Below are 13,884 nucleotides of genomic sequence, written 5' to 3'. Positions count from 1 at the left end.
AACGCGAAATTTCAGGTCACATAGTGCATGTTTGCAGACTTGGAGGCTGACGGGGTATTTTCATTTGTTCTCTTCTCTCGCTCGAATAATAGCCAGGCTGAGAAGCAATCTGGATTTCACTCATTATTTTAACTCCGAATGGAAAACAAAGCAATCTGAAAGGAAACCTGCAAGCAAATTTTTGCTACCAGATTTTTGCCAGCCCCAGAAGATGTCAGTCCTGCTAGAACCAAGCAGAGCTTTATACAGCTTCTCCTCACCTTATTGATGGATTGCCCCTCACATTAAGCCAAAATAAGTATTTAGCAGGTTTCCTAACACAACACCATGAGACAAAACCCTCCACTGGGTGTCAGGGTGTTCACTACAGGATTCACCTCTATGCTCTGCCACCGACGGTCAGGACAAGGTAACCTTGAGAACATCACTTCATCTCTGGATGCCCCTTTTTGATACCTTCTCTCTCAAGGTGCCGTGGTGCAGGGGCTGTTCCTCACCAAGTGCTCATCCCACGCTTAGGAGCTCCCTGACACGAGCACAACACGCACGAAACTGATGGTGTCCTGATGCTGCAAATCTAAATCAATGAGATTCAGACAGATAAACTGGAAAGGCAGTTTAACCTGAGCACCATGTGAATTTTAACATCCTGCTCACTACAGTAACAGCCTTGCTCTGCTGCCAAGACCGCAGCGATAGAGCACAGGAACAGCCACACGGATCCGAGGTTTAATTTTATAGAGTACCTACAGGGTTGATATTTTCTTCTTATTTCTTATCTCAATACACATTTCTTTTCCAAGGGAAGACCGAGGTGCTGGCAGAAAACCGCTGGAGCCTCCCATGCACTGATGCCCAGGTGTGCTGGGGCTTTGACAGCTCTATGCAAATATGCCATTAAGGGCCAATGCTGAAATTCCCCCTGGTCAGCGGTAATACTTTATATGTATTCAAGAGCACCACGGAGCTCAGAGAAAATAAACAGGCTGAAAAAGCCTTCAGCTGGACAAAGAGAGGTGAGGATTCAGCGGGAATATTTATTTTGCTCTGAAAGCAGCAGCGCTTCCACCGGTGCTTATTTGCAGATATAGCAAAATGCCATTTGCAAGAAGCTGTGTCTGGGCTTTAGAGGGACAGACAGACAGAGCCTCTATTTTTAGTTAAAAACCTTCAGAATCTAAAATTTGCTTAGCAGCAGGTAAAGCAGGAGGAGGAAAATGCCAGAAGAAAATACATTTTTCCTTACAGAAGTGTGGAAAAGTGGTTTTCTACTCAGTCCTCCCCCTCTTCCAGGTCCAAAGAGCCTCTTCTTTAGATCCTTGAGGGAAAACACAGTAACAAGTGCCCCAACAAGGTAGGACCCCATCACACCCCCCTCTACCCTGACCAGGCACAGTCAGACAATGGTCCAGCTCCCACAACTGCCTTTCAGGGCAGGGTTCAAAGCCAGGATGAGGGAAGGGAAGGGAGAAGGATGCTGTGTGGGAAACCTCCACCATCACCAGCCTCGTCCCAGCAACCTCCTTCAAGCTCTCCCCAGGGAAGATTAATTTGCTGGTTAATTCACGCTGTTGTTTGCTGCTTCTTTCCTACACAAGGATTGCCTTATCAGCACGAGCCAACCCCAAGGTCCAGCTGGATGCAGACTACGGGGCAAATCACAGCCAGGGAGCAAAACAGGCAGCAAGGACGGGTTTGAACAACCATCCTGATTTCTTTTGGAGGGTTTTTATTTTCCACCCTGTGAGGAATCCCCCTTTGGCTGCTTCAGGCTGAACACGAGTGGAAAGACCTGGCTCTGGGTCCCCAAATCTCTGCCCCCGGCTCTCTGCAAAGCGCCGTGGCTTCATCGGTCAGTGCAGGAAAGGAAGAGGGCTTCATCCTGCTGGGCCTTCTCTAGCTGTTAATTTTTAAGAGAATTAATAAAGGGTGATAGAGGAAGAAACACCCCTTGATCAAGAGTCTCCCTCTACTTTTAAAAAAGGCTCAATAGTAGCTCCCAGCTGCTATTTTATAACCACACTCTGAGGTTAGGGTGGTTTTTTTTCCCCTCGCTTCTTCCTTTAGGGACTTCCCTGCTGCTTGATTTAAATCCTCCTGACGTTCCACCTATTGCGAGTCCCGTCCTCAGCTGAATAAACTACCGTCTGCCTTTTGCTCTCTCACTGCTTCCAGGGAAGGACACCCTGTGCTGTGTTCTCGGGCTTGGAGTCAGGGAGGGAGGGGGAGGATTTTGCTTTGACATCTCTAGATGCAAACCCGCAGCTTGTACCCACCTCAAATTAAAATTTACATCCGTCTCACAAGCATCCTCCTGAAGCCCTGCTGTCAGTTTGCATTTGCGGAAAGGGTCCAACTCCCACCAAAAAAAAAAAACAAAACACAAAAACCCCAAGCCCTCAACGCTGAGGATGAAATGCTCACCCAGAGCTAATGCTCCGTCGCGATAGCAGAGGCATCCTCTGCACAAGGGAAGTGGACCAGAAAAGATGCTCCCGAGCATCACGTTTGACACAGCGGCGGCTGCAGCCTGTGCCTGCGCAGCGCTGACGTTCCAGCATTAGGGCTGGGGTGATTTCACATGCGGTGCTTTAAGTTGACACATACTTTCCTCTTGACGGTTTGAAAGTGCTACCACACGCCATCCAAACGGCGTTTGATGTGCGGAGAGACCTAAGTGGCTCCGTACGTGGCAACGGCTCTTACACCAGAAGAGCAGGGAGTAGGAGAGGAGAAAAAAAAAAAAAAAAAATCACAGTTCTCCAACCCCATTGTTTTCAAGCTCAGTAATAAGCTCCCTTTTTCATCCGATTATCCTCAAGTGGCACAATGCACAGTGATTGCTGAAGTGAACCATGTGCACACGGAGTCATGGAATGGTTTGGGTTGGAAGGGACCTTATAGATCATCCAGTTCTACCCCCTGCCAGCCCTGGGCAGGGACACCTCCCACCAGACCAGGGTGCTCAAAGCCCCATCCAACCTGGCCTTGAACCCCTCCAGGGATGGGGCAGCCACAGCTTCTCTGGACAACCTGGGCCAGGGTCTCACGACCCTCACAGCAAAGAAGTTTTCCCCCAGATCTCATCTAAATCTCCCCTCTTACAGTTTAAAACCATTAGCCCTTGTCCTACGGCTCCCTTCCCTGATAGAGAGTCCCTCCCCATCTCTCCTGTAGGCCCAAAGAGGACTCCAAAGATGATCTCCAAGACATCTCCAAAGAGGACTTGCTCATGGCAGGAGACGGGCTCTGGTGGCCCCATCAATGTCAGCCCTACCTGTCCCTAACAGCAGCCACCCTTCAGCATCAGCCTGCCTGCTGTTCAGGTCAGCTGGTTCACCACAGCACGGGAGAACAGAGATTTGGGAGAGAAAGATTCATTTTTCCATCAGGATGAGCACAAGCAGGAGGGTCCTTGCAGATGGTCTCAGCTGGCTCAGAGAGCACCTCTCCCCAGCGCTCCTCAGAGATCTCATTTCAGACCTGTCATGGGAAATTTTATCCTGCGCCTGGGCTTCTTTACAGGCAAAAATAAATAAGTAAACGTGCCCCACATCCCATTGTCCTTCACCGCTGCGCATCCTGTGGCTTACAAACCATAACTGGCATGAAATGAAAAACTACATTTAAATACGCTCTGTATTTATGAGCACACGTGCGAGCGTGCGCCCGCGGAGCAGATCTGAAGGTTAGAGAGGGACTCGGATCCCTCTCCCCACCTTGAGAGGTAAGAGGGCTGCACACAGACAACATCCAAGCCTAAACTATTCTATGTTCTACCTGGATTTTAGGAAAATATAGCAGAATATAAATATGCTACTTGCACTGATATGAAAATAAATGACTTTTTAAATTTGCCTGAATGGATTTAAAGTAAGGCGTGGGGAAAACTGCTACTAGAGAGCCGGTGACAGCCTTATCAAAGCCTCCTGCACCCTCTTCCTATTGAAGCTTTAATAAGGAAGGACCAGAATTCATCTATCGCTCGCTCCCGTACCCCAGGCAGCAGAAGATGTGCAGGATCAGGCCCTCATGTACCCTCAGCATCCCTTGGGGTGATGCTTCCTGGACCCAGCTTTGAAGGACCAGCACCACCTTCTCAAAAAGCTGCAGCTCCCCAGACTCTGCTCCCACTTCAGACTCCCCCCCCCAACCCCTCCTCTCACCCCCAGACCAGTCACCCTGTTAAAACACAGATAAGCAAAGCTGGGGGGTGCAAGAAACAGTTAATATTCACAATGTGCTCGGCGGAGGCAGAGCTCTAGATGAGCGCCAGGTACTAGGAATATTACCTTTTGTAATCATTGCTTTATTAACATACAACAATCTTATTAAATCTAATCTAAGTGCTTATTTGGCAGGTTCACTAGAAAAGCCTTAATTGAGCTCGTTTTAAATATAGCAACAACTGCTTACTCTGCTTTCTAAGAAGGTGTGAGCTTTCCTGGCGACACCTGCTTGCAGCTGACAGCTTGTTAGTGAAGAAGGATGATTTTTAAGGGTGGATTTTTGCTGGTTTGGGGTTTTCCCAGGGCTCAGTTTATTTGGGGATACAGGAAGAACGGGTGACATCAGTCACCCGAGGAGGGCTTCCTCCAGCGCCCAGGTGGGTCCATCCACCCCTCTGAGATGGTGCTTCACTACCGAGGGGCCAAAATGGGACAGGAAGTGCCATTTGTGTAATGAGCAGCCCAGTTCTATGCTTAATTAAAGCTTCCTAATCTGCTGGCAGTGAATCTGCCGGGAGGTTTGACAGCCTTGGCTGGACCCCTTTCATCAGCCACAGCTGCAGCAGTAAATGAGCAGCTCTGTTGAGCCCCCAGGAGCTTCCCCGCATCCCGGTGGGCATGAATGCCTCTCTTGTCTCCTCCAAGGACACCACGGCTTCACCTGGCGTACGAGGGGCTTCTTCCGACCAGCCGGCGCCTTGGAGAAAGGGCCTATTTTAACAGGCCTGGAACTGACCTAAATATCCAGCTCTGAGCCATCCTTGAAGGATGGGACCAGGGAGGAAGGGAAGGATTTAAATATCTGGAGCCAAAGCCAAATCGTGACAGCTGGAAGCCCTCTTTGCCCGGATTCACCATGTTCAGCTGCAACAAGGAGACAGAGACTCCCAAGTCCTACCCGTCACTTTGGGTACAGAAAAGGCTCCATCCCCCAAGGACCACCTGGTCCATAAGGGCAGGAGCAGCACACAGCCCCCGTCCTGTGACCAACACGTGGGCCAGGGGGTCGCTGTACCAAAATAGTACACATTTGTGAAGGACGAAGGGCTTTCTGCTCACCTTGATGCGTGTGCCGTGCAGGCTGGCGGCTCCCTCGCAGCTGCTGATCTTCTCTCCACAGGTCCACCTCTGATTCAGCAGCTCGCCCCGAAACTCATTTTCTGAGGAGGGGAAGAAGAACACGGGATCAGGACTCAGAGTCAGCCCAGCACCCCATCAGCAGCATCCACCAGAGGTGAAAATGCAATATTTATTCCCTGCCTGCTCTCTATAATGGTGATACAAATCCTGCCTGAGGGTCTCCAAGCTCCGAGCAGGACCCCGTGGTGCCACACCAAGGCCAAGAGCCCCAAGAATTTGTGTGTGCAGCCTCAGCCTGCCCTGAGCACTGCAGAGCTGCTCAGTGTGGTCCTCAGGTGGGAAACACAGCACTAATGGTGAGTGTCACTGGTGGGCTGGGCAAGGCAGCTGCCAGCACAATCCCATGGGGACCTCGTGGTGCCCATGGCAGCAGCAAAGGGCCTCTCCGTTACACCCTCTACTCTTCCCAGAGATGAAGTTGATATTCCAGTCTGTCACAAAAAAAGTCACACGTCTAAAGCAGTGGATAGGAGCCGTTGGCTGGACATCACTGAGAGCCAAGTGGGGTCCCCACGCAGGTTTCCATGACAACTCTGGGTGACACCAGCATTTTGGGAGCGGGTCGTCACAGCGATACACGGTGAAGGTGCAAAACAAGGGTCTCAAAGTTAAAGCTCCCAGAGAGAGAGCTGCTTTGGGAGCAAGGGAGAGCAGGCAGCGAGGAAGAGAAAGTTTATGGGAAATTCATGCGTTACAAGTGAATTCTTGGCACTTTCCCTTCATCTGGTACAACTTCAACCATCTCCAAGGGGCCAGCACCAGGCCCTGCTGCACAGGGATGGACCTGCAGTGGCTGACCCTGGCACGGGGGCTGGGTGGCACTGCTTCCCCTCCTGTGCAGCTACTGCTCATGGTGATGAGATCAAGAGCGTTCACCCCCAGACTCTCCCTCCGGGCCCTCAGCATCACAGCTCACCTTGGCAAACCCCCGTCGCTTTGGGCGCCGCCGCCGCGAGCCTTCCCCTCGCATCTTTAATTGCGGCTCCCTCTGGCACTGAGTGCTGAATAATTTACTGCCTGCTCTCCAAGTCCTGCTCCATTCATCTCCTACCACTGATGCAAAGGAAAAAGGAGAGCATCCCCCAGAAGGAGGCACGTGAGGAGCTCCACACACACACACACAAACACCGGCACACTCATTCATCTCGGGCTGCAAACAGCCTGGGGAAGAGCCCAGGGCAGAGGCTTTGCTTCCTCTGCCAAACAGGTTCCCATCTCTCCTGGATGTGATGCTTCTATTATTGGGGTGGTCTCAGAGACAGGGGGAAGCAGGAAGAAGGCACACACATGCTAAAGGAAACCTGTGGAAGGTGGGTGTTTCCAGCGATGGGTAACTTGCTGAGTGTGCAGGACACCAGCCCGGCAACTTTGGGTCGCAAAGCAGCTTTTAGGAGAACACACAGCAAATAGCTAGGGCATTTATTTCTCCCCTGCCTGGGGCTGTTCTCTGTCTACAAGACATTAAGGAGCAACCAGTCTATCCCACAGTGCTCTTGCAAGAATGAGTACATTGAAAGACTGGGAGAATTCGATCATACAGTAACGTACAACCCAAGTTAGTACCTAAGACAGGTGACCGTGAAAGTCACCTTTGTGTATTTGTCCAAAACCAGAGCTGTTCTGAAGCCAGGAGAGCAGCCAGGGGGACTTTTCTAGCTTTCACCTGTGTTGGAGACCCCGCTCCAAACCCTGTCTGAAGCACTGTGTTCCAGCCTGGACCCACAGGAAAGGCAAAGGCCTTGGAAACAAAATCCAAGAGCTGCTGAAACATTATTCTGCTTTGGAGAAGCTCCGAGGAAAGGGAGCAGGGAGGCACAGATGGCCAGGCAGATGATGAAAACCAAGCAAAACGTGGGAAAGAAGCTAGAAAGGGACAGAAGAAAGGGGAACAGAGGGGGGAAAATATCAAATAAGAAGAAATAAAGATGTTTTTATGTCACATTCACAGGACAGTACAGCCCGTCTGCTTATCTGAAGCATTTCCCTGAGCATCCTTCTCCCAAGCAGTGTGTTTTAAAGCATCCCCTCTGGGATGCAGTGAGGGCAGGAGCAGAGAGTGTAGGGGTAAACTGTAGAAACAACAGATCCTGGATAAAAGATAACCCTAAAGACAGCTTAGAAGATTTCTGAAAGGTTGAGGTCATGAGATTCAACCCGGAGGAGGAAAAAATAGCAAAACACAGAGACACACACTTATCCTCTTTGGGGCTGTTTTGCTCACGTGTGCCTAAGTCGTAGGCTAAGGGTGAGCTCCGGAAGCTGCCACGGCAAATCTGGCCCAAGATCCCAGCTTGTCCTTGCCGTGGGCCCCGTCCCAACCTCCCTGTGCCTTCATCCCTGTGAGCAAGAGGAGGGGAAGGGGCTGCGCGTTGGGACAAGGAGTCCTGACCAGGCTGAAGGTGTGTTGGCCGCACAGCTCAGCACCCTCCTGCCCGCTCCTGTCCCTCTGCCCAGCCCGGTTCAGGTGACCAAGGCAGCTCCGTTAATACACGAGTCAGATTTCCTCTGCTCTGTGCTGCTTAAATGCATCTGGTCTCGGGAGAGGATCAGCTTGCTCTGCTGGCTCTGCCCTTTCCACCTCGCCTCCGGACCCTGGGTTCAGCAGAAACGCAGCTCACTGCCTACGTGAAGGACACTTCTTTTAACCCCTATGTGGGCCACCCAAGAGGAGATGCACGATATTGCCTTAAATTCAAGCTTTTTGCCCATGGGAGGCAAATCCTGGAGGGAAAAGTGCATTCTGGGGTCCCCTCCTGGCACCAAGCTGGGACAGCCAAAGCTCACAGCCAGAAGCACTTGCATCCACTCCCCCTTGAAAAATAATCTGGATGCTCAGATCATCTAGATCACTCCATGACCTTCACATCCCAAAAGAAACCATCAGCTTTCCCCCACCACCTCCGTCCTCAGTACCCACCACCCAGTCAGGACTGGATGACACACTGGGGTCCCTCAGGAGATGGACTGCTCTTCCCCATCAACTTTTATGACACCCCACCACCAAAACATCAGTGTGTCCTCTTCTGAACCAGGTTCTTTCCCAAAACCTGAAACTGCTTGTCCCCTTCCTCTCCTTCAGAAATAACCTCTGAGCAAGGTCAGCTCTGAAACAAAACGTTGTGAGTTGTGCAAAATCCTGGCAAGTTCTGCGAAACCTTTGAGTCACCCTCACCAGCTCCAAACAGCAATACCTGGAAACCTGGGAGGGAGACCACACGCAATTCAGAGTGTTAATCACACTGGGGGGGTGTTTTACTTTCCTTTACCAAAGAGAGAAGAAAGCATTGATTTGCTAGGAAAAAAAAATAATAAAATGGAACCCTCTAAAGAATGGCAGAAGGTTCCCCAAAAAAAGCTTCTCAGGAAGCTTTGGGGGGCAGAACGTGAATAGAAATTGAGGGAAGATGCTGCAGGAGGGGGCTGCCTGGGTGGCAGCCAGCTCCCACAAGTGTCCTTGTGTTTGTGGGCTGCTGATCCTGGAGGGAAAAGCGCATTCTGGGGTCCCCTCCTTGCACCAAGCTGGGACAGCCAAAGCTCACAGCCAGAAGCACTTGCATCCACTCCCCCTTGAAAAATAATCTGGATGCTCAGATCACTCCCTGACCTTCACATCCCAAAAGAAATCATCAGCTTTCCCCCACCACCTCCATCCTCAGTACCCACCACCCAGTCAGGACTGGATGACACGCTGGGGTCCCTCAGGAGATGGACTGCTCTTCCCCATCAACTTTTATGACACCCCACCACCAAAACATCAGTGTGTCCTCTTCTGAACCAGGTTCTTTCCCAAAACCTGAAACTGCTTGTCCCCTTCCTCTCCTTCAGAAATAACCTCTGAGCAAGGTCAGCTCTGAAACAAAACGTTGTGAGTTGTGCAAAATCCTGGCAAGTTCTGCGAAACCTTTGAGTCACCCTCACCAGCTCCAAACAGCAATACCTGGAAACCTGGGAGGGAGACCACACGCAATTCAGAGTGTTAATCACACTGGGGGGGTGTTTTACTTTCCTTTACCAAAGAGAGAAGAAAGCATTGATTTGCTAGGAAAAAAAAATAATAAAATTGAACCCTCTAAAGAATGGCAGAAGGTTCCCCAAAAAAAGCTTCTCAGGAAGCTTTGGGGGGCAGAACGTGAATAGAAATTGAGGGAAGAAGCTGCAGGAGGGGGCTGCCTGGGTGGCAGCCAGCTCCCACAAGTGTCCTTGTGTTTGTGGGCTGCTTCCTGGCTGCAAGAGCAGCTCCACCCCATCTCCAAATTCACACAGAGGTTACTTCTGCTATAGCAAAGCGATGGGGTGAGAGATGGGGTCTTTAGAGTAAAGATGGGGGGGAGTGAAGGCATTTTTTCCTCATAAGAGGTGTCAGAGCGTATTTAAACTGAAAGACTAGAAGAAAAACAAATCAATCTTCATTTGCTCCTCCGAGTGCGAGAAAAGAAAAAGGAAGAGAGAAAGATTTTTCTTCATCTTTGTTCACGCACATTTTTCACGGGAAAGGTGAACCCTGTGTTAACAAGGCAGCAACGTGCTGAGAACAGGCTGGGTCCTGCCATGTCCCACCAGAAAACACGGGCTCACTTCTCAGAGCCAACACAGCAGCAGCGTCAGGGCTCAGGGGGTGCCCTTTGGACCCCATCTTTCATATCAATTTTAAAGAAAAAACCCCAAATGTAAATTTTATGTCTTCTCTCAGATGCAAAAGCCACCCATGGGCCCCTCCACCCCCTCTGCACTGCTTGCTGGTGAACACCCGGGCATCACCCACACACGCTGCTCTCTACGGCCACTGGCCACTGCCTGGAGGACACCAATAACTGAATCTGCTTTCCTGTGGGACCCCAGGAAAGTGAGGGCTCCTCCTCCAACAGGCAACACGAGTCTTATCTTTGATGCAAGGCTTCAATCTCAGATCCTGGCTGCTCCACCAGACCCCCTTGCACAGCCCCCAGGACTCGGCACAGCCCGACCCAGCCTGAAGCCCAACTAATTGCCCCATGCTCCTGCCCAGCCTTCACCAAGAGAAGACTCCCCCGACCCAAAACCCTGCGTGAACGGCTGCCAGTTCAGCCTTCAGGCACGTGGGAGTGCAGCAGCTCTGCATCAGGGGGCTTTTTTACAAGGGAGATGAATTAAAACCTCTGTAGGGATCAAAATACACTGAAAAAAGCTGAACCCAGCTCCTTCAGCAATTCTTCTCCAATGCCAGGGGTGTTGGCGTAACCCCCTCTCAGGGCACAGAAATACCATCCATTCAGTGCAATTATCGCTGTTTACTGTGCCACGGCTACGTTCAGTGCTTCAAATTTAGCTTCCCAAACATGCATTTAATTTAAGATTTAATACCGGATGTTAATTGTATATTGCACAGTAAATGACTGATCATTAAAACATATTAATTGAAGTTTAACAGCTGTGTAATAGATATTACATCTCATACTTATCAGCAAATATGATTTAATAATCAGTTAGGATGGGATGTATGGATGGGAGACATAGCACTGCCAGCTAGATGGCGGGACGTTCTTTGCTGTTCATTTGCTGAACTAAGGAGATTTTTCCTTGGCATGGTTGGAAAGAAGCTTGGCAATCACCAAGCAGGTGTTGAACTTTGATGCTCTCACCTGGGGACCTTACCTGGACAAGTCACGAAGAGTTTATAATCTCTATAAAAGGAGAAATGGGGGAGTCATGAGCAGTTTCCTCCTGGGACCGAGCTATGGGGACCTGGCCCCATAACTGTTTGCAGAAACAGCAAGTGGGGAACCAGTGAAACCCAGTGGACAGGGAGCAAATGCTGGGAGATGGTGATCAAACCCCAGCACCTGGGGAATCCTTTCCAGCACTTGCAAGAGTCACGGCCACCCTGTACTCTCTATTAGTGACTCTTATTTAAAGCAAGTTGACAAACTTCATTGCCCTGGGCTGGTCTCTGGGGCAGCTGGCCCAAGTGCCTGACCTCCCACTGCTCCTGTCCCCTGGTTCCACCATCACATTGACCCAACACATCCCACTCCCACAGCCCAGGACTCGCTGTCCCTCATCCCCACGTCACTCCCAGCCATGTCCCCTCTGGCCAAAGCACAGAGCCAGACAGCACCTTGCTGCACTGCCTGGCTGTTGAGACCCAACAACTCATCATACCAGTGAGCTGAATTTTTGATCCCATGGCCCTGACAAACACACAATGCAACTGAACCACGGGCTGCACCATCAAAGGTTGTGAAATCTGCGATGCACACTCTGATCTTTCATTTTCCCCTTACCCAAAGGAAAGGAAGAGTTTTGATTTCAGTAGGATCAAACCTTTCTAGCGCTTTCACTGCCAAACGGCCGCTTGCAGCACAGCACACGTTGCTAACCCACTAAGCAACCAGCTCAACACCAGCACAGCTCAGAGGGGTTCTCTGCTGACAGCCCAGCACAGCCCTGCAGGTCCTGGGGGCACAGAGGAGAGGAGGGGATCACCAGGGCTTCCACCCAGCTATGCAACGGGGAAGAAGACAGGTCATGGCTAGCATGATGCCACTATTTCTCCATCTCCACCTGCAGGAACCTGCCACCCTCCTACTGGCAATTCCTGCTGTGGTGCCCAGGGGCCAGTGAGCAGCCCAGGGAGCATCCCCCGCCTCAGCTCCCTCCTCCAGCACTGCACAGAGCACAAGTGACTCACGTCCTCCTTCCCAGTCCCATGCCACCTCATCTCTTGGCTCATCCTGCTTTTGATGCCATCAGCCGCCACCTCTGCCCAGGAGGCTGTGTCAGCCCCTGTGGCCACCTCAGCCGTGCCAGCTCATGCTTTACCCCATGATACCTGGTAGTTTTGGGTGCTTTTGAACTCTCTTTGCCAGGTTCTTGATAGGGAGAGGGAGTCATGGAATAGTTTATCTTGGAAGGGACCTTAAAGATCACCCAGTTCCAACCCCCTGCCATGGGTCCATGTTGCAACAGAAAGGGAAGAAACATCAAAACCCTCTCCTTAGAGAGCAAAGCCCTCAGCAGTGGGGTTCAGCAGCGGCTTAAAGATCCACCAGGAGCAAGGTACTAACATCACCTTGCCATGGGACCTGGACCCCCCAGGACCCCTGCAATGGCTTCTCTGTTGTCCCAAAGGAAAGGAAGAGTTTTGATTTCAGTAGGAGCAAGCCTTTCTAGCGCTTTCACTGCCAAACGGCTGCTTGCAGCACAGCGCACGTTGCTGACCCACCAAGCAACCAGCTCAACACCAGCACAGCTCAGAGGGGTTCTCTGCTGACAGCCCAGCAGGTCCTGGGGGCACAGAGGAGAGGAGGGGATCACCAGGGCTTCCACCCAGCTATGCAACGGGGAAGAAGACAGGTCATGGCTAGCATGATGCCACTATTTCTCCATCTCCACCTGCAGGAACCTGCCACCCTCCTACTGGCAATTCCTGCTGTGGTGCCCAGGGGCCAGTGAGCAGCCCAGGGAGCATCCCCCGCCTCAGCTCCCTCCTCCAGCACTGCACAGAGCACAAGTGACTCACGTCCTCCTTCCCAGTCCCATGCCACCTCATCTCTTGGCTCATCCTGCTTTTGATGCCATCAGCCGCCACCTCTGCCCAGGAGGCTGTGTCAGCCCCTGTGGCCACCTCAGCCGTGCCAGCTCATGCTTTACCCCATGATACCTGGTAGTTTTGGGTGCTTTTGAACTCTCTTTGCCAGGTTCTTGATAGGGAGAGGGAGTCATGGAATAGTTTATCTTGGAAGGGACCTTAAAGATCACCCAGTTCCAACCCCCTGCCATGGGTCCATGTTGCAACAGAAAGGGAAGAAACATCAAAACCCTCTCCTTAGAGAGCAAAGCCCTCAGCAGTGGGGTTCAGCAGCGGCTTAAAGATCCACCAGGAGCAAGGTACTAACATCACCTTGCCATGGGACCTGGACCCCCCAGGACCCCTGCAATGGCTTCTCTGTTGTCCTTCACCCAGGGCCCTCCCTCCCTCCCTCCCTGCCCAGCAGCTCAGCGCACCAAAATATGAAGTGTTTTAGGGAAGGACCAACGTTTCACCCTATTTCTCTGTATCACCCAGCACCAAAGGAGCCAAAGTCCTCAGTGCACCTGATGCAGAGGAAGCAAATGAGGCTACAGTCTCTCCTCATTAAGAGCAATATTCATGCTCCAGTGTTCATGGCCAGTTAATAAGACCTTTTATTAGAGCCTTTTTTCTTTTCCTACAAAGTGGCAGAAGCACACTACACAGCACTGCAGAAGATGTAAGAGGTGGTGGTTTTCACCTTCCATCCTTATATCATTTGTGTACTCTTCAAGAGAGGAATAAATTCTGCACCACCCCCAGTAGCACTGCTGTCTCCGCATCGTTCTTAAGTAGATTGATCAAAGAGAATAAAAGGGAACATTGGTCAACATCCCACCTTCCCCTGGCTCCTTGGGGGAGCTGTCAAAATGCAAAGCCTCTCCGAGAGTGGAGAGCAGGGCCACCAACAACAGGGAAAATGAAGTGATGAGCTTCTCCATTGGAGAACCCCTTTGAGGTTTCCAA

At 51.1% G+C, this 13,884-nt stretch overlaps 1 protein-coding gene across 1 annotated transcript in view; it reads right to left on the bottom strand.

The window, feature by feature from the left end:
* The window catches only part of MYT1 (myelin transcription factor 1), an 88,583-nt gene that overhangs the window by 39,606 nt on the left and 35,093 nt on the right, over positions 1–13,884 (bottom strand). Inside the window, exon 2 of the mRNA XM_014957187.1 lies at positions 5,289–5,389. Within this exon, the coding sequence (XP_014812673.1) occupies positions 5,289–5,389 (101 nt within the window). The remainder of the gene's footprint in view (positions 1–5,288; positions 5,390–13,884) is intronic.

The sequence above is a fragment of the Calidris pugnax genome, unplaced genomic scaffold (genome assembly GCF_001431845.1).
Source record: "Calidris pugnax isolate Ruff unplaced genomic scaffold, ASM143184v1 scaffold50, whole genome shotgun sequence".
Classification (NCBI taxonomy): Eukaryota; Metazoa; Chordata; class Aves; order Charadriiformes; family Scolopacidae; genus Calidris; species Calidris pugnax.
Note: the sequence above shows the minus strand (reverse complement) of the source record. Positions and strands in the feature narration are given on the sequence as shown.